Genomic DNA, 24,596 nt, shown 5'->3' with positions numbered 1-24,596 from the left:
TGGAATTTCAGTTAAAAAATAATTCAATTAAAAACAAATTTGAAACAGCCACTTCCTCCCATGACTTTCTGAATAAATACTCAGCCAGATGATGAAGTTCCACAGGAAATGACAATAATAATAGAAATAGCTAAATATTATTAAATCCTTAGTATTTGCTTGGAACAATTTAAGTGTGCTTCACAAATCTTCTTTAGTAGTGTTCACAAAAATCCCATATATTAGATAGTATGATCCCCACTTTAGAGATGAGAAACCTAAACTGTTTTGAGACAGTAAGCAACATTCTCATCACACAGGCTTTAACCTGTACTTTGTGTTCTTACAAATTTCCTTATACTGTTATAAGAAACAACTCTGCAAAGTGTTTCTGAATAATTTAGTAAGCCATCAGATAGTTCAAGAATAAATGCTTATGCAGTTACCAACATCAAGTTCAAGTCAAATGACTTTGTGTCTTTTCTCTTTTTTTGTGTTTCATAGGAGAACATATCTCCTATGCTAATTTGAAATAATATTTTAAACAAATTCTTCAACAAGAAAAGTTAGACTTCTGTCTTATTACTGGAAAGAATCATGACTTTGTCCCTTTAATATTAATACACTCAATTCCTCTGATTATTTCTTATTTGTTAATTGCTCTACAATTAAACATATTTTCACATTGTCTATAAATGAAGTTATATATAGCTGAGTCTATTCACACATGAAGTTTGACCAAGGAATAAAAAAGTGAATGATTCCTTTTCTCTCTTATAATTGCACATAACCTTTCGGAATTACCATAATACAATAATATACTTCTGCACTCTAGAATTCCCGTTTTTGTTTGTTTGGTGTTTAGCTATTGTTTCCCCAACTTAATTCTGAAGTTTCTTTGATAATTTGCTACTAGTGGCCTATAGGTGTGACTGTTGATGGGAGGAAATAAATTGGCAGAAAATGCAATGTTTTGACCAAGATATATTATTTATCATTTTCCCCTTCAATCTACTTTGACAGTCTTCTCATTAAAAGATTATAGGCAGTTTGAGAGTTGACAATTTTTCCTTCTTTTTTCATCACTTTGCTGGCACTAAAAGAGCTCTCTAGGACTCAGTTTGAGAATAATTGGCCTAAAGGCCAAGAAGGATATAATTTAATATTTGAAACATGACTGAAATGAGAAGAAAGCATTGCAAACAACGTGCTGGGACAACAACTGTAAACAACTGTAATACCTCTCTATGGTAATCGGGACATATGCTTACTTTATCCAGAACACCTATTAGACTCCTTCTTGACTAGATAATGGTCAAATATGATATGCTTGCAATTCTAATTGGAAAACATTAAAAGTGTATGAAAAGGTTTTATATATATATATATATATATATATATATATATATATATATACACATACATACATACACATACACACACACACACATGTATATACACCATGGTTAATAAGCTAATATTTGGATAAAAGGTATTTATATTAAATAATTATATATTATTTACATATGCATGCTTATGATAAACTCTCATTGTGAGTGAGAAGGCAGAAGCCATAGCTATTCGTGTTTATATCCAGTATCTTCTTAGTGTATAATATGTGTTTCTTGAAATTTTAATTCAATTCAATAATTTCTCAACATTTACTCTGTGAAAAGAATGGGTTATGTTTAAGATATAATAATAAGTAGGAAATTGAGGAGCTAATATACTAGTGAAAAAGAAGAGGGTGAATGCGACACAATGGGGAGCTCAGTGCTTATGGTAGAAACACATGCAGATAACAGAGAAAAGCTTAATTAAGGACCTATTTATTATTGCATATTATTGATGAAGCTTGAATAAAAGCTATAGGCTTAATATATGAAACAAAATGGAGAAAAGAGAGGTTAATTATCAGAGAAATCCAGGTTATATGCAGGACTCTATTTCTGGAGAAATTGCTTTATGCGATTTAGAAGAGAGTGAAAATGGTCAGATGTAAAGTTACTTTAAAGACTATATTCAAAGTTTTGAAACTCATTTGGCATATGATGGAAAATATTGAAACTTTATTTAAAGAGTGAAAGAACATATCAGAATGGTATTCTAATTTTATGGGTCCAGAGTTGAGGGTATGACTTTAAGGGGTATTTTGGCAGTAAGCAGCAGGGGAGCAGTGTTAGTTGCTCAGTCGTGTCCGACTCTTTGTGATCCTATGAACTGTAGCCCTCCAGGCTCCTCTGTCCATTGTATTCTCCAGGCAAGAATACTGGTGTGGATTGTCATTTCCTTCTCCAGAGGATCTTCCTGACCCAGGGGTCAAACCCAGGTCTCCTGCATTGCAGGCAGATTCTTTATCATCTGAGCTTCAGCAAAGATCCTTTTGGCAGAAAATTAGGCATCAAACATAATGAAGTAAAATTTCATAGATAATGCAGAGAATGTCTTTGGAGATTGAGCTTGAGATGCAGGGGTCATTGAAGTCTAGGTTCAAATCAACCAAGACCCCACAAATAACATGAGAGTAGCTGTGGATGCATCAGAATATACTAGAGAGGATAATGAGGCATCTGTCGGGTGTACAGGAAAACTATCCAGAAAAACTGAGAAATGTAAGCTTGGAAGTCAGGGGAGATTTCAGGTAAGAAAGCATGTCTACAATATACAGATCAGAGAAAAAAGAACACAGTCTTTGCTCAGAGAGTAAACAGAATGGTGTAGGCTTAATGAATCTAGGTGAAAACTACAGTAAAGAGGGGTGGGGGGGAAAGCTTCAAAAGATAGAAATCTGAAATATTCTAAAGATTTTAGAATAAATAAATAAATCCAAACACAGAGATATCTTTTAGGGTAAAAAAAAATCCAAATTTTTAAGAGGAGAAATCTATGGCCATCAAGAGGAGAAGAACCAGTAGTTTCATAAAAGACAAGAGAGGAGAGACTTCACAGATTGTAACACATTTAATGAGTATGAGCCAACAGGAAATTATAAATGTCATACATCACTGGAAATCAGGACCACTCTTGTAATAATTGAGAAAGCTTCCCTGGAAGGGGAGAGCTGCATAAATAAAGTAGTAGAGCTCTCCTTGATGGTTACATGAAAAGCAGAGTTCTTTATGACAGGTTATAGTGGAAGCATTTGTGGTAAGATAGTCTTGGAACATAACCCAAGATTTTAAACAAGGATGGGGAAGAATTCATTAAAGTGCGGATTCTAGCTACTAGATGACTAAATCTGATAAGCAACTAATTCTAAAATGCTGAACTCTGCATGACACAATATATAAAAGAAAATATACATACTAAACACAAAGTTAATATGTCAATATTATCACATTAATATTATGGTATTTCTAACCATTTGGTATTTCTAAACCATATGGTTTTTCTAACCATTTCTGATAAAACGTGGGCCACTGGGGAAGGGAAAGGAAAACCACTTCAGTATTCTTGCCTTGAGAACCCTATGAACAGTATGAAAAGGCAAAAAGATAGGACACTGAAAGAGGAACTCCCCTGGTCAGTAGGTGCCCAATATGCTACTAGAAATAAGTGGAGTAATAACTCCAGAAAGAATGAAGAGACAGAGACAAAGCAAAAATAACACAGTTGTGGATGTGAGTGGTGATGGAAGCAGGGTTCAATGCTGTAAAGAGCAATATTGCATAGGAATCTGGAAAGTTAGGTCTATGAATCAAGGCAAATCGGAAGTGGTCAAAAAGGAGATGGCAAGAGTGAACATCAACATTTTAGGAATCAGCAAACTAAAATGGACTGGAATGGGTGAATTTAACTCAGATGACCATTACATCTATTGCAGCAGGCAAGAATCCCCTAGAAAGAAATGGAGTAGCCATCACGGTCAACCAGAGTCCAAAATGCAGTAGTTGGATGCAATTTCAAAAAGGACAGAATGATCACTGTTTCCAAGGCAAATCATTCAGTATCACAGTAATCCAAGTCTATGCCACAACCAGCAATGCTGAAGAAGCTAAAGTTGAACAGTTCTATGAAGACCTACAAGACCTTCTGGAACTAACACTCAAAAACAGATGTCCTTTGCATTATAGGGGACTGGAATGCAAAAGTATGAAGTCAAGAAACACCTGGACTAACAGGAAAATTTGGCCTTGGAGTACAGAATAAAGCAGGGCAAAGACTAATAGAGTTTTGCCAAGAGAACACACTTGTCACAACAAACACCCTAATCCAACAGAACAAGAGAAAACTCTACACATGGACATAACCAGATGGTCAATACTGAAATCAGATTGATTCTATTTTTTGCAGCCAAAGCTGGAGAATGTCTACACAATCAGCAAAGCAAGACCAGAATAGAACTGTGGATCAGATCATGAACTCCTTATTACCAAATTCAGACTTAAATTGAAGAAAGTAGGGAAAACCACCAGACCATTCAGGTATGACCTAAATCCAACCCCTTATGATTATACAGTAGAAGTGACTAATAGATTCAAGGGATTTGATCTGATAGAGTGCCTGAAGAACTATGGATGGAGGTTCATGACATTTCACTGGAGGCAGGGATCAAGACCATCCCCAAGAAAAAGAAATGCAAAATGGCAAAATGGCTCTCTGAGGAGGCCTTACAAATAGCTATTAAAAGAAGAGAAGTGAAAGGGAAAGGAGAAAAGGAAAAATATACCCATTTGAATGCAGAGTTCCAAAGAATGGCAAGGAGAGATAAGAGAGCCTTCCTCAGCAATTAATGCAAAGAAATAAGGGGGGAAAGTAGAATGGGAAAGACTAGAGATCTCTTCAAGAAAATCAGAGATACCAAGGGAACAGTTTATGCAAAGATGGGCACAATAAAGGACAGGGATGGTATGGACCTAACAGAAGCAGAAGATATTAAGAAGTAGCAAGAATACACAGAAGAATGATACAAAAAAGATCTTCATAACCCAGATAATCATGATAGTATGATCATTCACCTAGAGCCAGACAACCTGGAATGAGAAGTCAAGTGGACCTTAGGAAGCATCACTACAAACTAGTGGAGGTGATAGAATTCCAGTTGACCTATTTCAAATCCTAAAAGATGATACTATGAAATAGCTTCATTCAATATGCCAGCAAATTTGGAAAACTCATCAGTGGCCATAGGACTGGAAAAGGTCATTTTCATTCCAGTCCAAAGAAAGGCAATGCAAAAGAATGCTCAACAACTGCACAATTGCACTCATCTCACGCTAGCAAAGCAATGCTCAAAATTCTTCAAGTGAGGCTTCAACAGTACATACCATGAACTTCGATATGTTCAAGATGGATTTAGAAAACGCAGAGGAACCAGAGACCAAATTTCCAACATCTGTTGGATCATCGAAAAAGCAAGGGAGTTCCAGAAAAACATCTATTTCTGCTTTATTGACTACACCAAAACCTTTGACTGTGTGGACCACAACAAACTGTGGAAAATTCTGAAAGAGATGGGAATACCAGATCACTTGACTGGCCTCCGAAGAAATCTGTATGCAGGTCAGAAAGCAACAGTTAGAACTGGACATGGAACAACAGACTGGTTCCAAATCGGGAAAGGAGTATGTCAAGACTGTATATTGTCACTCTGCTTATTTAACTTATATGCACAGTAGAGAAATGCTGGAATGGATGAAGCACAATCTGGAATCAAGATTGCTGGGAGAAATATCAATAACCTGAGATATGGAGATGACATTTATGCCATAAAGCAAAGAGGAACTAAAGAGCTTCCTGATGAAAGTGAAAATGGAGAGTGAAAAAGTTGGCTTAAAACTCAACATTCAGAAAACTAAGATCATGGCATCTGGTCCTATTCCTTCATGGCAAGTAGATGGTGGAACAATGGAAACAGTGACAGATTTTATTTTGTACTGTAAAATCACTGCATATGGTGACTGCTGTCATGAAATTAAAAGATTCTAGCTCCTTGGAAGAAATGTTATGACCAAGCTAGACAGCATATTAAAAAGCAGAGACATTACATTGCCAACAAAGGTTCATCTAGTCAAAGCTATGGTTTATCCAGTAGTCATGTGGATGTGAGAGTTGGAGTATAAAGAAAGGTGAGTGCCAAGAAAATGATGCTTCTGAACTGTGGTATTGAAGAAGACTCTTGAGAGTCCCTTGGACTGCAAGGAGATCCAACCAGTCCATCCTAAAAGAAATCAGTCCTGAATATTCATTGGAAGGACTGATGCTGAAGCTGAAACTCCAATACTTTGACCTCCTGATGCGAAGAACTGACTCATTTGAAAAGACCCTGATGCTGGGGAAGATTGAAGGCAGGAGAAGAAGGGGACGACAGAGGATGAGATGGTTGGGTGGCATCACCGAGTCAATGGCCATGAGTTTGATTAAACTCCAGGATTTGGTACTGGTCATAACAAACACCTTCTTCCAACAACACAAGGGAAGACTCTACATGGACATCACCAGATGGTCAACACCGAAAAAAGATTGATTATATTCTTTGCAGCCAAAAATGGAGAAGCTCTATACAATCAGCAAAAACAAGACCAGGAGCTGACTGTGGCTCAGATCATGAACTCCTTATTGCCAAATTCAGACTTAAACTGAAGAAAGTAGGGAAAACCACTAGACCATTCAGGTATGACCTAAATCAAATCCCTTATGATTATACAGTGGAAGTGAGAAATAGATTTAAGGGCCTAGATCTGATAGATAGAGTGCCTGATGAACTATGGAATGAGGTTCATGACATTGTACAGGAGACAGGGATCAAGACCATCACCGTGGAAAAGAGATGCAAAAAACCAAAATGGCTGTCTGGGGAGGCCTTACAAATAGCTGTGAAAAGAAGAGAAGTGAAAAGCAAAGGAGAAAAGGAAAGATATAAGCATCTGAATGTAGAGTTCCAAAGAATAGCAAGAAGAGATAAGAAAGCCTTCCTCAGTGATCAATGCAAAGAAATAGAGGAAAACAACAGAATGGGAAAGACTAGGGATCTCTTCAAGAAAATTAGAGATACCAAGGGAACATTTCATGCAAAGACGGGCTTGATAAAGGACAGAAATGGTATGGACCTAACAGAAGCAGAAGATATGAAGAAGAGATGGTAAGAATACACAGAAGAACTGTACAAAAAAGATCTTCACGACCCAGATAATCACAATGGTGTGATCACTGACCTAGAGCCAGACATCCTGGAATGTGAAGTCAAGTGGGCCTTAGAAAGCATCACTATGAACAAAGCTAGTGGAGGTGATAGAATTCCAGTGGAGGTGATAGAGTTCCAGCTGAGCTATTTCAAATCCTGAAAGATGATGCTGTGAAAGTGCTACACTCAATATGCCAGCAAATTTGGAAAACTCAGCAGTGGCCACAGGACTGGAAAAGGATAGTTTTCATTCCAATCCCAAAGAAAGGCAATGCCAAAGAATGCTCAAACTACCGCACAATTGCACTCATCTCACATGCTAGTAAAGTAATGCTCAAAATTCTCCAAGCCAGGCTTCAGCAGTATGTGAACCATGAACTTCCTGATGTTCAAGCTGGTTTTAGAAAAAGCAGAGGAACCAGAGATCAAATTGCCAACATCTGCTGGATCATTGAAAAAAGCAAGAGAGTTCCAGAACAACATCTATTTCTGCTTTATTGACTATGCCAAAGCCTTTGACTGTGTGGATCACAATAAACTGTGCAAAATTCTGAAAGAGATGGGAATATTAGACCACCTGATATGCCTCTTGAGAAATTTGTATGCAGGTCAAGAAGCAACCGTTAGAACTGGACAGGAACAACAGACTGGTTCCAAATAGGAAAAGGAGTACGTCAAGGCTGTATATTGTCACCCTGTTTATTTAACTTACATGCAGAGTACATCATGAGAAACGCTGGGCTGGAAGAAGCACAAACTGGAATCAAGATTGCTGGGAGAAATATCAATAAGCTCAGATATGCAGATGACACCACCCTTATGGCAGAAAGTGAAGAGGAACTAAAAAGCCTCTTGATGAAGGTGAAAGTGGAGAGTAAAAAAGTTGGCTTAAAGTTCAACATTCAGAAAATGAAGATCATGGCATCCGGTCCCATCACTTCATGGGAGATAGATGGGGAAACAGTGGAAACAGTGTCAGACATTACTTTTCTGGGCTCCAAAATCACTACAGATGGTGATTGCAGCCATGAAATTAGAAGATGCTTACTCCTTGGAAGGAAAGTTATGACCAACCTAGATAGCATATTCAAAAGCAGAAACATTACTTTGCCAACAAAGGTCTGTCTAGTCAAGGCTATGGTTTTTCCTGTGGTCATGTATGGATGTGAGAGTTGGACTGTGAAGAAGGCTGAGTGCCGAAGAATTGATGCTTTTGAACTGTGGTGTTGGAGAAGACTCTCTAGAGTCCCTTGGACTGCAAGGAGATCCAACCAGTCCATTCTGAAGGACATCATCCCTGGGATTTCTTTGGAAGGAACAATGCTAAAGCTGAAACTCCAGTACTTTGGCCACCTCATGCGAAGAGTTGACTCATTGGAAAAGACTGTGATGCTGCGAGGAATTGGTGGCAGGAGGAGAAGGGGACTGCAGAGGATGAGATGGCTGGATAGCATCACTGACTCGATGGACGTGAGTCTGGGTGAACTCTGGGAGTTGGTGATGGACAGGGAAGCCTGGTGTGCTGCGATTCATGCGGTCGCAGTCGGACATGTCTGAGCTACTGAACTGAACTGAGGGAGGCCTGGCATGCTGCAGTCCATGGGTTTGCAAAGAGTCGGACACAACTGAGCGACCCAACTGAATGAACTGAACTGAACTAGGGACAATTTACTCAACAATAAATCCAACTAGTCAAAATATATGCAACTGTTCAACACTGAAAAAAATTATGTAAGGATTTACTGTCTTTGTCTTTAATAGAAAATCAAGACAATTGAACCACAATCCTACACTCTCCAAATTCTGCAGTTTTCCATAATACTAGAAATCTTCAACCACATAGGCATAACAACTTTAAGAGAGTCAGAAAGTAAGAATAAATTTATACTATCAGAAGAATTTTATCTCATCCAAGTTTTTGTCTTCTCTATTAAAATAGAGTTTAGCATATATTAGGTCACCATCGTAAAGAATCCGCCTGCCAGTGCAGGCAATATGGGTTCAATCCCTGGGTCAGGAAGATCCTCTGGAGAAAGAAATAGCAACTCTCTCCAGTATTCTTACCTGAGAAGTCCTATAGACTGAGAAGCCTGGCAGGCTACAGTCCATGGAGTGCCAAAAGACTTAGGTACAACTTGGTGACTGAACAGAACAAGGTTCAGTGGCTATTTACCTAATTAATAAATATACCATAACTAACTGAGGGCTACAAATTGCTTTAGTGCCCCTGAGACATCAAATTCATATTATTTTTTATTATATCTTTGTTCATGGGCTAAACACTGTACTAGACTACCTTTTAAATTTTTTTCTGAGCTGCTAAAATATGCATGCATGGTGGTAGAACTAAGGATGGTTTCTCAAGTCAGGAATACCACTGAGGCAATTAGAAAATTTCACTCAACCCAGAAGGTGAGCAGGTGTCAGACCTTTCAAAATGTGAAGAATTAGTTCAGGAAAGGAACAGCAAGCATGCAATTAGAGTCATCATGTCCTGTTTAGCTGCCATAAATAGTTCTCTTGCTCTGTATATAAGATTGTATTTATTGAAATTCCAGAAATTTTAGCACAGCATGGAAATAGCAAAGGAAAATAGGAAAAAGAAAAGAAGAAGAAGAAGAAAGAAAAAATACAGACATAAACTCAGCAATTTGAATGTGAAACTTAAAAACTAGCTACACTTCTTAACCCTTGGGATCCAAAATGGATCCAAAATGGTATATAAAAGAGCACATGAAAACCTGATGCCACTGCTATAGCTGATTTTGTTTTCCTACCATGGTGACAATAAAATGCCCTTCCCCTCATGTTCTCTGTACAGGATGACCTCTATGCTGTTCCCATTAGAACATAGCATATACTTCTACTACCTGAATCTGGCAGAGCTTTGACTACAGAAGAAATGACACTACAAATTACAAGTCTAGTTCATAAACATTCTGTCTAATTCTTTTGGGAAGCTTCTTAGAAGCCAGCACCTTGATGTGAGGAAGCTCAAATAGCCCAGGGAAAACCTGCATGGAGTGGAAATAAAGCCTCCAGCTCACAGCCCTCACTGAGCTGGAGCCCGTAGCCAGAAGCAACTTGTTAAGTTTACTATTTGGAAAGTGGTACCCAGCCCTTGGGCTTCCCAGATGGCGCTAGCAGTGAAGAACCCGACTACCAGTGTAGGAGACGTAAGAGGTGTAAGAGCCAATCCCTGGCTCAGGAAGATCCCCTGGAGGAGGGCATGATAACCCACTTCAGCAAACTTGCCTGGAGAATCCCATGGACAGATAAGCCTGGTGCCCTACAGTCCATAGTGTCACAAAGAATCGGACATGACTAAAATGATAGAACACACACACACAGAGCCCTTAGCCAAAGTGTCCTAGCTGATGCTGTGCAGAGCAGGAATGAGGTGTTCCCTCAGGTCTGCCAGAATTGTAGTTTTACGAAGAAATTTAAAGATTGCAATTTGAAGCCACTAAATTTTGGTGCTTTGTTATGCAGTGATTGATAACCAGAATAAGTGCCTAATTTTGCAAGTAAACATATCTAATTTTTTTTCCACATGCCAATAAAAATAATATTCGATGAATAAATATTTGCTGTATTTAAATCTGTAAAATTAAAATTCTTGTTTCACAGAATGTTCAAGAATGGATTGATCTGTTAAAAATGATGATGAAGAATAAACTTTGGTCATTCTGTGATTTATAGAATATACTTTAATGCAAGATATATGATTTCAAAAGAAAATACTGTTAATTTATTAGCTGTATAAGGCTAAGTCACTTAAATTTTATATCCCAGAGATCTCATTTATAAAATGACCATTACAGTGGTAACTATCTGAAAGAATTTAAGTTAATATGTTTGTAAAATTTAGCACAGTTCATGACAAACTGAACAATCTAAATAGTCATTAGTCATTATTATCATTTATCACAAATCTAGAACATGGCTTTATCTCTAACATGAAATGGCACAGGAATTAGAGATGCTTGGTCTATAAGCTGGAGCAAAGACAAAATTATGCTCAAAGATCCTTATAAAGTCAATACACTTTGCTTCTCAAGCAGTAACCTCTGTCTTTACTTCTCTCATTACATCAAGTACTGTTAAACATTCATCAGACTAGTTCATTGATTTTAGTCTTATTAGGTCAGTATTCCCCTTCTCTTGGGATCTCACTGATATACCAGCTACTTAAATTAGCTCAGAAAAATAGATTGAAACTAAAAATATTTTTGTCATGATTTCAATTAAGCCTTTCAAAGAAAAGTTCAATGTTCACATCATTAAGTCTTCTCACTAATATTCAACAAAATAATATCATGACCTACAACTTTAGGTAACCTATAAATATTTGTCTAGACAAACTCTCCATTAGCCTGTCTGCAAAATTACTCCATTTAGCTTAAAAATAATATTATTTTCTTCACTCAGCACACATCATAACATTTATCCATTTTTTAGGTTATTTTTTTTTTTAATGCAAACCAACTAGACTAGTAATCATTTATTCCAGCACACACAAAAGTGGTTTTCAACCATTTAAGAGCTATTGCTAGTAAAGCAAGTGGGTAAAATATTGCATAAAGTAATTGGTAAAATATTCGGCAAGAACACTTTAAAGTGACTGGAATGCAATCTAATTTACACTTAGAAGTAATCTGTGTTCTATTCTTTTTAAAAAAAGAAAAAAAAGTTCAGACAGAGAGGATTCTCCAAACTGCAGTTCTCAAATGTCAGAAATAAAATCAAATATCTCACAACAAATTCTGACATCACTAGCCATATTACTAACCCAGAAGCCTAAATGCTTTTCATAGGAACAGCAAACACTAATCAAATAGTTGACTCCTAGGAATTTGACTGCTCTAAAAGAGATTTTTTCTTCTTTTTTTTACATTTAAGGAAGAAACTGATATTTTAGCCTAAGCAGGATATCTATTGGGCTTACCAGGTGGCACAGTGGTAAAAAATCTGTCTGCCAAGGCAGGAGACACAAGAGACAAAGGTTCAATCCCTGGATTGGGAAGATCCTATGGAGTAGGAAATGGCAACCCGCTTCAGTATTCCTGACTAGAGAATTCTATGGACAGAGGAGCCTGGCAGGCTACAGTTCGTGGGGTCCCAAAGAGTGGGACATGACTGAGCACACATGTGTACACACACAGAATATCTATTAGCCTTATACTTTTATTCTTAGATATGTATATTTATCACCCAGGCAGGTCTATGGTGTGAATTTTAGGCTAACACCAATTTATAGATTTATTTGAATTTTTTTTTAAAAATTAAGAAATGAATGTAGAAAATATGTACACATGACTTAATTTTTGTTTCTTTAAAATATGTCTTTAATGAATGAATATTTACATTCAGGATTCATTAGCTCCCCCCTCCAAACAGCCAAGCATAATATCCAATAATATATCAGGATTTTAAAAGACAAGAGGGCTCCTGTTAATATATGTGTCCTCTGACTTAGGGCTGAATGTTTTTTTCTTTTTTTTTAGCTTTTATTTTATTTTTAAACTTTACAACATTGTATTGGTTTTGCCAAATATCGAAATGAATCCGCCACAGGTATACCCGCGTTCCCCATCCTGAACCCTCCTCCCTCCTCCTTCCCCTACCGTCCCTCTGGGTCGTCCCAGTGCACCAGCCCCAAGCATCCAGTACCGTGCATCGAACCTGGACTGGTGACTCATTTCATACATGATATTATACATGCTTCAATGCTATTCTCCCAAATCTCCCCACCCTCTCCCTCTCCCACTGAGTCCATAAGACTGATCTATACATCAGTGTCTCTGTTGCTGTCTTGTACACAGGGTTATTGTTACCATCTTTCTAAATTCCATATATATGCGTTAGTATACTGTATTGGTGTTTTTCTTTCCAGCTTACTTCACTCTGTATAATAGGTTCCAGTTTCATCCATCTCATTAGAACTGATTCAAATGTATTCTTTTTAATGGCTGAGTAATATCACTGATGAACATAGATGCAAAAATCCTTAACAAAATTCTAGCAATCAGAATCCAACAACACATTAAAAAGATCATACACCATGACCAAGTGGGCTTTATCCCAGGGATGCAAGGATTCTTCCATATCCGCAAATCAATCAATGTAATACACCACATTAACAAATTGAAAAACAAAAACCATATGATTATCTCAATAGATGCAGAGAAAGCCTTTGACAAAATTCAACATCCATTAATGATAAGAACTCTCCAGAAAGCAGGAATAGAAGGAACATACCTCAACATAATAAAAGCTATATATGACAAACCCACAGCAAACATTATCCTCAATGGTGAAAAATTGAAAGCATTTCCTCTAAAGTCAGGAACAAGACAAGGGTGCCCACTTTCACCATTACTATTCAACATAGTTTTGGAAGTTTTGGCCACAGCAATCAGAGCAGAAAAAGAAATAAAAGGAATCCAAATTGGAAAAGAAGAAGTAAAACTCTCACTGTTTGCAGATGACATGATCCTTTACATAGAAAACCCTAAAGACTCCACCAGAAAATTACTAGAACTAATCAATGATTATAGTAAAGTTGCAGGATATAAAATCAACACACAGAAATCCCTTGCATTCCTATACACTAATAATGAGAAAACTGAAAGAGAAATTAAGGAAACAATTCCATTCGCCATTGCAACGGAAAGAATAAAATACTTAGGAATATATCTACCTAAAGAAACTAAAGACCTATATATAGAAAACTATAAAACACTGGTGAAAGGGCTGAATGTTGACAAGTGAATTAAAGAAAATGCTGGGGTTATTTCTGGGAGTTTCCAAGTATATGATGTCAACTGATCTTTGTTATGCTTTTTACATGGGGACGGAGAAGGCAATGGCACCCCACTCCAGTACTCTTCCCTGGAAAATCCCATGGATGGAGGAGCCTGGTGGGCTGCAGTTCATGGGGTCGTGAAGAGTCGGACATGACTGAGTGACTTCACTTTCACTTTTCACTTTCATGCATTGGAGAAGGAAATGGCAACCCACTCCAGTGTTGTTGCTTGGAGAATCCCAGGGACGGGGGAGCCTCGTGGGCTGCCGTCCATGGGGTCCCACAGAGTCGGACATGACTGAAGCGACTTAGCATACATGGGGAAAAAAAAAAGCAGAGTCAAATGGGCTGCTACTTGAGGTTGTTGTTCACTCGCTCAATTGTGTCTGACTATTTGTGACCGCATGGACACTAGGCTTCCGCGTCCTTCACTGTTTCCTGAAGTTTGCACAAATTCATGTCCATTAAGTTGGTGATGCTATCTAACCATTTCATCTTCTGCCATGTTACTTCATGACATTCCTTCAATTATATAATTAGACATTATGAATACAAATTTACCCATACTGTCTCAAAATGGTTTTGGACATAAACTATTTTCCAATATCCATTTAGAAAAGCACACTATTTTCACCACATATGTGTTCAAAATATTTGAACAGGATCTCTCTGGGGGTCACAGAGGTAGAAGTGAAGAGGAAAAGATGAGAATATGCTTACTGGAGTTCTCAGCTCAGGTATGGCAGCTTGATAGGTGAGTGGGCGACAGTCACGAGTGTTTGGCACGAGGACACATGGAAGAAACATTGGACCCAGGTCATCTCCATCCAGAATGTCCACTGTGAGGGTGGTGGTGGTGGTTCGCCGTTCATTTAGGTTTTGTGCACGGTCCTGTGAGAGAGGGAGAAAAGAAAAAGAACATAAGATGTACTCAATGTTCCCTCCAGCTTGGTTACACCATAGACACATTTCTTCCCGACTGTAGGCATCTGACCTCCCTTTTCTTAGAGCATTTACTTTAGAAAACTTGCATGTGTAAATACTTTCTCTGCCCCTTTGAGGTCTCAACCTTCTTCTAGCTCAAACTTTTACAAGTTTTATACCCAGGACTCTTTCTCCAGGATCTAAGAATTATCCATTTGAAGTGTAATAATCAAGGAAAATAGAGCTTATATTAATATCTCCCAGTCCCTGTAGGAGGATAGGAGCCTAACTTCCATGAAGGTTTTCTCCAAGTCGTGAAACCATCTCCCATCATGAAGATACATAAATGTTTACTTTTCCTTTGAGAAGACAGTTAACAAACAAGTTAACAATCAAGATGACTCTTGATTTCTTCACTTCTGTCCCCACTCCAGTATTTTATTTTATTTTATTTTATTTATGATGCTTCAAGAAATTTAAGTTTATGAAATAAATGTTGCTCATTTTAAAAAAGTGGGGGGAGAGAGAGAGAGAAGAAAAAGAAGAAAAATTAAATGAAGAGGTGAATAAAAGGAAGGAAAGAAGACCCACAAGATCTGCTATACTCATTGGAAAATGTATTTGTATGTTTCATATAAGATTGCCTGTCACAAAGTATATTTTGAGAACCTTCCTTCTCTCCTTCCTTCTCTCTTCTGGCATCACTAAAATAACTTGTTTCCAAGTTTATAAATGACAATTGTTTCATTTCTTCATTCTTTGAGACTCTAAAAAACTATAATTTCTGAGAAATGTATCCTTGTATCAGTAATGAGAATTATATTTCCATTTTTCCTCTTTTCCACTAACCACAATATTGCCAGAGATCACAGATTTTATTTTATTTTATTGTCTGTTTTGTTTTTCCATTCTTATGGGTTGCAAAGTGTTCTTTGGTAAGATCTAGGGAAGCAGAAGCTCTATTGATGCAATTTTGCAAGGGCAACCTTTCTTGAATGCAATATCTTTATGACTCTCAAACCAACTAGGACCTTGTGGGGCCTTACCAGGTACAAATCCTGTTCAGTGTTCCCCATTTCTTATTTGTAGGAAATAGATTTCATTCAGCTTCTTTGACCTTCCCTGAGTTCCAAAGGGAGATTCAAACAATTGCTAATTAGAAGAGTGAGGGAATGCAGAAACAAAGGAAGTGCAATCAAGAAATAATAGTGCAGTGATAAAGTAAAACCTGGTTCCCCCTCAAGTAATATGTATAACAATATCTTTGAGTTCTTCTCCAGGAACCAAGACCCCACTAGGTGGAGAATTGTAACTTCAGGTGAGTACAAGATTCCTAGAATACCATCCTGTTATCTCAACACCAGTCAATCAGAAAGAAGACTGCACAGAGTGGACAGTAACAAAGACTCTGATTCCTACCCAAATGATTATCTGTGATAAGTTTCCCCTTTCTCCCTTTAAAAACTTTCATGATAGAGCAGAATATTTACTATTGGTTCCTGGACACAACTCTGTCTTCTTCCAGCTTTCCTGACTCCTGAATAAAGCAACCTTTCTTTACTAACAACAACTGTCTGTTGAGCATTACCTTTCAAGTGGCAAGCAGCAGAACATGAGTTTGGTAAAAACTCTTGTATTCTTTGATGTTTAATTTATCAAATTATTATTTACAAATTATTTTAAATTAAATTAAAGACATTAGAGATTGATCATACCCAGAAAGAAGCCTTTTTAGAGTTTCCCTTAATTTATTAAAAGCAGAAACATTTGCAAGTGAAGCTGCCATGAAAGTGTTCTCTGGGGGAGTTTTATAGCCATGAGAAAAGAAACAAAGAGAAGAAAAACACTAGAATCGACATAAACAAACATCATCACAAACTTTCTTTACCTCCTGCTTATTCCCTAGAAACCTACTCATTCTTTAGCTGCTTAGGAAGCAACTTCATTTGCTTGCTTTCTTACACATATAACAATACCTTATTCTTTTCACTTGTTAATCTGTTTGGGGGTTTTCTATATATATATATATTTTTATATTTATTTATTTATTTATGGCTGTGATGGATCTGATTCCTTGCAGATAGGGGGCTTTCTCTAGTTGTGGAGAGTGGGAGCTACTCTCCAGCTGTAGTGTGTGGCCTTCTCACTGTGGTGGTTTCTCTAGTTGTGGAGCATGGGCTCTAGGGCACTCAGGCTTCAGTAGTTGCTGCATGTGGTCTCAGTAGTTGAGGTCCCCAGGCTCTAAAGTACAGACTCAATTATTGTGGGGAGGTAGATATTTAATACTTATGCCACCTGATGCGAAGAACTGACTCATTGGAAAAGACCCTGATGCTGGGAAAGATTGAAGGAAGGAGAAGAAGGACATGAAAGAGGATGAGATGGTTGGACGGCATCATCAACTCAACAGACATGAGTTTGAGCAAGCTCCAGGACTTGGTGATAGACAGGGAAGGCTGGTGTGCTGCAGTCCATGGGGTTGAAAAGAGTCAAACATGACTGAGCCACTGAAAACTAACTAAGAAATTGCAAGGCTGTCATTGTAGGGATGAGACTCCAGTTCTTTTTTAAATCCAACTCTTTCTCTCATACAAACATCTCTCTCCATTAACCTAAAGCTATACCCTTTGTTCCAATTTCCTGACTTTTAGAGGAATGTGTCCTTGGTCTGGCAGGTCATAAGACATCCAGACGCAAGACAAAACATTCAGTAAATTGTTGACCAACTTGTCAAGACAGAAAACATATGGTGGACCATTAACTTTTAGCCCATACATCTGGTCCCTATTTGGTCTTTGAAAGATGGCCTGCAGTCATGAGAAAGGGTTGTGGGATGATAACTCAGTGTCTATGAAAACCCAAGCACAGGGGGATTAAAAAATAAGCCATAAAAATGATAGACTGGAAATAGGGACTTTCAAACTAATTGATCAGAAATTACATTCATCAGGGACGTGAGCCAATCAAAAATGAATATATCAATACTGGTAAAGATATAAACTGCTATAGTTCAGTTCAGTTCAGCCACTCAGTCATGTCCAACTCATTGTGACCCCATGGACTGCAGCACGCCAGGCTTCCCAGAGCTTGCTCAAACTCATGTCCATTGAATCAGTGATGCCATCCAACCATCTCATCCTCTGTCATCCCCTTCTTTTCTTGCCTTCAATCTTTGCAAGCATCAGAGTCTTGTCTAATGAGTTAACCCTTCACATCAGGTAGCCAAAGTATTGGCGCTTCAGCTTCAGCATCAGTCCTTCCAATGAACATTCAGGGTTGATTTCCTTTAGGACTGACTGGTTTGATCTCCTTGCAGTCAAAAGGACTCTCAAGAGTCCTCTTCAACACCACAGTTCAAAAGCATCAATTCTTCGGTGCTCAGCTTTCTTTATGGTCCAACTCTCACAATTCATACATGACTACTGGAAAAGCCATAGCTTTGAATATATGGACCTTTGCTGGCAAAGTAGTATCTTTGCTTTTTAATATGCTGTCTAGGTTTTGAGGTAGAAATTACTGAGCAGTCAGTATAGAACTCTGAGACCTCAGTCTTGTTTTCAGTAAATATCCTGGTCCATTGTCCTAAATTCCTGGAATATGTCTTTAGTCTGATAGATTATTAGCACTCAGATCCAGGCAAGGGCAGTAATTAAATTATATTCCATATGCTTGGGGGAAAAACAACTGGTGATCATTAATCCTAAGCCAATCAGTTCAATTAAGTTCAGTCATGGCAAAGTAATATCTCTGCTTTTTAATATGCTGTCTAGGTCAGTCATAGCTTTTCTTCCAAGCAACAAGCATCTTTTAATTTCATAGCTTCAGTCACCACCTGCAATGATTTTGGAGCCCAGGAGAATAAAGTCTGTCACTGTTTCCGTTGTTTCCCCATCTATTTGCCATGAGGTGATGGGACTGGATGTCATGATTTTAGTTTTCTGAATGTTGAGTTTTAAATCAACTTTTTCACTCTCCTCTTTCACTTTCATCAAGAGGCTCTTTAGTTCTTCTTCACTTTCTGCCATAAGGTGGTGTCATCTGTATATCTGAGGTTATTGATATTTCTCCCAGCAATCTTGATTCCAGCCTGTGCTTTATCCAGCCCGGCATTTCACATGATGTACTCTGCACATAAGCTAAATAAGCAAGGTGACAATATATAGCCTTGACATACTCCTTTCCCTATTTGTAACCAGTATGTTGTTACATGTCCAGTTCTAACTGTTGCTTCTTGACCTGCAGATTTCTTGACCATACAGATTTCTCAGGAGACAGGTCAGGTGGTCGGATATTCCCATTTCTTTAAGAATTTTCCACAGTTTGTTTCAATCTACACAGTCAAAGTCTTTGGTGTAGTTTTTCTGGAACTCTCTTGCTTTTTCGATTACGCAATCAGTTCAGTTCAATTCAGTTGCTCAGTCATGTCTGACTCTTTGTGACCCTATGGACTGCAGCTCACCAAGCTTCCCTGTCCATCACCAACTCCCAGAGTTTACTCAAACTCATGTCCATTGGGTTGGTGATTCCATCCAACCATCTCATCCTCTGTTGTCCCCTTCTCCTTCTGCCCCCAATCCCTCTCAGCATCAGGGTCTTTTTCAATGAGTCAACTCTTTGCATGGGGTGGCCAAAGTATTGGAGTTTCAGCTTCAGCATCAGTCCTTCCAATGAACACCCAGGACTGATCTCCTTTAGGATGGACTGGTTAGATTTCCTTGCAGTCCAAGGGACTCTCAAGAGTCTTCTCCAACACCACAGTTCAGAAACATCAATTCATTAGTGCTCAGCTTTCTTTATAGTCCAACTCTCACATTCATTTATGACTACTGGAAAAGCCGTTAGATGATCCAATGGATTTTGGCAATTTGATCTCTGGTTCATAAGCCCATACATCTGTTTTATTGTAAAATGGCCAGAGGGTATCAAAAAGGGTGGTGACTTAATCCAAGGATCAAGAGAAGGCATAAAGATGCTAAGTATCTTGATCTTTAAATTAATTGGTTAGAAATACTGTGATTTAAGAAAGGATATAAAAACTTCTCTAAGTCCCACCTTGGGGGGACTCTATACCCCCTCTCAGTATCTATGCTGAGAGCTTTGGACTTTCCTCTGCTTTAATAAATCCTATTTTCTTACTACTGTGAATGTTGCCTGTTTATGGATTCCATTCTTCAGACAAGAACTCAGATTCCCATCTTCGTTTTCTTCCAAGGAGCAAGTGACTTTTAATTTCATGGCTGCAATCACCATCTGCAGTTATTTTGGAGCCCAAGAAAATAGTCTGTCACTATTTCCATTGTTCCCCCGTCTATTTGCTATAAAGTGATGGGACTGTATGCCGTGATCTTTTTTTCTGAATGTTGAGTTTTAAGCCACCTTTTGGGTCATGTCACCTCTTCTCAGTGTCTGTGCTGGGAGCTTTATACTTCTCTCTCCTTTAATATAAACTCTGCTTGGGTGAGGGTTTGCATGTTCATGAAGTTCTCCATGAACAAGAACTTGATTTCTTGTTTCAGTGGTGCACAGGGTTAGTTGCTCTGAACCATATGAGATCTTCCTGGACCAGGAATTGAACCTGTGTCCCCTGCACTGCAAGGCAGTTTTTTAACCACTGGACCACCAGGAAAGCCCTTGGGTTTTGTTTTATTTTGGTTTTGGTCAGTCTAATACAAAAGTCTCTGATTAGTAAATCTAAGAGGACAGAGAAAAACATTTTTCTTTCTCAAGAACGGAATGAACATATTGAGATTGTACTGATAATCATGATTGGTTAAATTTTTATTTACTTCTTAAAATTTATTATTAACTTTTGGCCTCATTGCATATCTTGTGGGATCTTAGTTCTCCAACTAGAGGTTGATTCCAGGCCCTTGGCAGTAAGGGAGCAGATTCCTAACCACTGGCTTTCCAGGGAATTCTCTTGATTGGTTAAATATATAAGTATATAATTTTATATAATTTTTTTAAGTCCTCCTTTAACTGTTTTGAATCCCTGGTGGCTCAGAGGTTAGAGCATCTGCCTGGAATGCGGGACACCCAGGTTTGATCCCTGGTTTGGGAAGTTCCCCTGGAGAAGGAAATGGCAACCCACTCTAGTACTCTTGCCTGGAGAATCCCATGGAGGGAGGAGCCTGGTAGGCTACAGTCCATGGGGTTGAAAAGAGTCGGACATGACTGAGCGACTTCACTTTCACTTTTCATTTTCTTTAAATGTTTTAAATTTTCCATGTTTGTCTATTATATCTAGTACAGTTTAACATATACTAGGGGTAGCAAATGACATGTGAGATAATTTTGGTCTACAAATAAGAATTTTAAATTATACTATAAACCTATGAATTGAGTATAAATAGAAAAGTCTTAATTTAACTTTTTTTTCTTTTTTTTTTTTTTAGAAAACACATCAAACCTACTATTTTAAATTATATAGGGGAGTAGAATTTGCCATCCCCAAATATGATTATTTTAGGCTGATTATTTTTAAGAAACTGAAAGCACAAAGGAAGCTTTGAAAACTGAGAAATAGTCAGCCTTTTGTAAGGGACATTTACATATACAAGGGAAATCTTTTGTAAAGATGTCTCCTTGGTTATACCTTGAAGAGGGAGATGATCTTATCACTAGCGACTGAAATATGCATATCAACTTTTGTTGTTGTTTACTCTCTTAAGTTCTGTCTGATTCTTTTGCAACCCTATGGAATTAGGCCTCCAGGATCCATGAAATTTTACAGGCAAGAATGGAGTGTGTTGCCATTTCCTTCTCCAGGGGATGGACCCAGGGATCAAACCCATGTCTCCTGCAATGGTAGGCAGATTCTTTACCACTCTGCCACCTAACTTCCCTTAACTAAACTTCTACCTTCAATATCTTCTGTGTTTAGCTAAAGATGACACTTAAGGTGAGGGCTTCTGCCATACTGGGGAGGAGTTACCCTGTTTTCCTGAGTATCCCCCATATATAAAAAGTATGTGTATGTGTTAGTCGCATCTGACTCTTTGAGGCCCCATGGACTGAAAAGCCCCCCAGGCTCCCCTGTCCATGAAATTCTCCAGACAAGAATACTGAAATGGGCAGCCATTCCCTTCTCCAAGGTATCCTAAGCCAGGGATTGAAACCACGTCTTCTGCATTACAGATTCTTTACCATCCAGGCCACGGGGGAAGTCATATATGTGATACAACTTTGTCTTTTTTCCATTAATCTGTTTTATAGCCATGTGATTATTAGACCAACCAAAGAACCTAGAAGGGTAGAATGGAAAAATTTTCCCACCTCTACAATTGTGTAGAATGTAGTTTGCAAAAAAGACAGTGTCAATTAAAATTTAAGAAAGATATTGAAGTAATACCATTTTATGTGATATTGGATGTGCCACATTCCAATGGTCATTTCCTTGGTTCTTACCTTTCTCAAGGGTAAGAATTCAGTCTAGAGGAATGGTATTGTTCAGTTGTTAAGTCATGTCCATGTTTGCAATACATGGAATGTAACAGGCCAGGCTTCCCTGACCTTCACTGTCTCTTGAGTTTTCTCAAATTCATGTCCACTGAGTCAGTGATCCTATCTCATCATTTCCTTGAAGGCAGTCAGTGTAATACTCTGAGAGCTGGTTTTCAATAAATATCTCCCTCCATTAACCTAAAGTTATACCCTTTGTTCCAAATTCCTGGAATGTATCCTTGGTCTGATAAACTATTAGCACTCAGATCCAGGGAGGGCAGTAATTAACTTCTGTTTCATATGCCTGAGGGAAAAACAACTGTTGATCATTAATCTTTTAGCCCATACATCAGGTCCATTGCAAAATGACCAGGATGCATGAAAAAGGGTGATGACTTAATCTGAGGATCAAGAGAAGCCATAAAGATTTTAAGCTAAACATTTTGACCTTTAAAATGATAGGTTAGAAATGATGTATTTTAAGGACAGGAGCCAATCAAAAATGTACAGATTAATACTGGCAAGGATATAAACTGTTTTAAGTCCCACTTTTGGGGGACTCTTTATCCCCTCTCAATGTCTATGCTGAGAGCTTTGTACATTCCTTCTCTTTAATAAATCGTATTCACTTGTCACTGTGAGTGTTCTTTCTTTACTGTGAAGTTCTTTCTTAGGCTCTATTAACCAAACTTCTGATTCCCATTTCATCATCCTCCACCCTCTTTTCCTTTTGCCTCCATTCTTTCCAAGCATCAGGGTCTTTTCCAATGAGTCAGCTCTTCGCGTCAGGTGGCCAAAGAATTGGAGTTTCAGCATCAGTCCTTCCAATGAATGTTAAAAGTTAATTTCCTTTAGGACTGACTGGTTTTGAAACTGTTTACCTCAGTTTGGGACTTGAATCCATGAGCCAGGACTCAAATCTAACCAAAACCTAGTTTGGTACTCAAACCCCCGTGGCTTGGACTTCAACTCAGACAATACCCACAGTCTTCCAACTGAGACCACAGACCTGGTTTCAGGACCTAGTGAAGCTTAGGTTCTTGATGTTTCATCATAGAAATAGAAACAAAGGGGTAGGTAAGAAGTGGATTTATTCAGAGAGAAGCACACTCCATAGACAGAGTGTGGGCCATTACATGGGGTGAGTGCAGCTGCTTTGAGATATGGCATAGTTAGTTTTTAAGAGCTGGGTAATTTCATAGGCTAAGTGGGAAGATTATTCCAATCATTTGGGGGAAAGGGTAGAGAAAATTGGGCCACCACCTGTATTTTGGTCTTTTGGTGCCTTGACCTGTCATGGCTCCTCTGGATATGTCATTTAGCTTGCTGATTGAAGATCAAGGTCTAGTTGAAGGTGACTTGTATGCCATCTTGGACCCATTTGATTCTAATAGATTTATGCTTTGTCTTGGGGTATGAAATTCTTTCAAATGTTGTACCCTGTCCCCTTCCCTCCTGTTTCAGTTTGAACTCTTTGCAAACTATGGGACTCTTGAGACTCTTCTCCAGAACAATTCAAAAACATCAGTGTTTCAGCACTCAGCCTCTTTCATGATCCAACTTTTACATCCATACATAACTATGGAAAAGACAGATTTGATTAAATGGATCTTTGTTGGCAAAATGATGTCTCTGTTCTTAATACTGTCAAGATTTACTATATCTGTCAGGGCAAAGAGCAAGCATCTTTCAATTTCATGGCTCAGTCACAGGTCCTGGTGATTTTGGAAACTAAGAAAATAAAATCTGTCACTGCTTCTACTACTTCCCCTTCTATTTGCCATGAAGTTATGGAACTGGATGCCATGATCTTACTTCTTTGAATGGTGAGTTTTAAGTCAGCTTTTTCACTCTCATCTTTCACTTTTAAGAGACTCTTTAGTTCCTCTTCATTTTCTGCCGTTAGAGTGGTATCATCTGCCTATCTGAGGGTTTTGATATTTTTCCTAGCAATCTTGATTCCAGCTTTTGATTCATCCAGCCTGGTATTTCACATGATGTACTCTGCTTGCAAGTTAAATGAGCAGGGTGACAATATACAGCCTTGATATACTGCTTTCCCAATTTTGAATCTGTCCATTTTTTCATGTCCAGTTCTCACTGTTGCTTCTTGTCAGGAGGCAGGCAAGGTGGTCTGGTATTCCCATCTCTTTAAAAATTCTCTACAGTTTGTTGTGGTCTACACAGTAAAAGGCTTTAGTGTAGTCAATGAAGAATAAGTAGATATTCTTCTGGAATTTCTTTGCTTTCTTTATGATCCAGTGAATGTTGGCAATTTGATCTCTGGTTCCTCTGCCTTTTCTAAATCCAGCTTGAACA

General features: G+C 38.2%; 1 protein-coding gene across 1 annotated transcript in view; it reads right to left on the bottom strand.

Annotated features, from left to right (window-relative positions):
* Positions 1-24,596, bottom strand: part of PCDH15 (protocadherin related 15) — a 1,036,870-nt gene that overhangs the window by 460,236 nt on the left and 552,038 nt on the right. The window contains exon 8 of the mRNA XM_070780422.1: positions 14,631-14,801. Coding sequence (XP_070636523.1) covers positions 14,631-14,801 — 171 coding nt within the window. The remainder of the gene's footprint in view (positions 1-14,630; positions 14,802-24,596) is intronic.

The sequence above is a fragment of the Bos indicus genome, chromosome 26 (genome assembly GCF_029378745.1).
Source record: "Bos indicus isolate NIAB-ARS_2022 breed Sahiwal x Tharparkar chromosome 26, NIAB-ARS_B.indTharparkar_mat_pri_1.0, whole genome shotgun sequence".
NCBI lineage: Eukaryota > Metazoa > Chordata > Mammalia > Artiodactyla > Bovidae > Bos > Bos indicus.
This window is presented reverse-complemented; position numbering and strand designations above follow the sequence as displayed.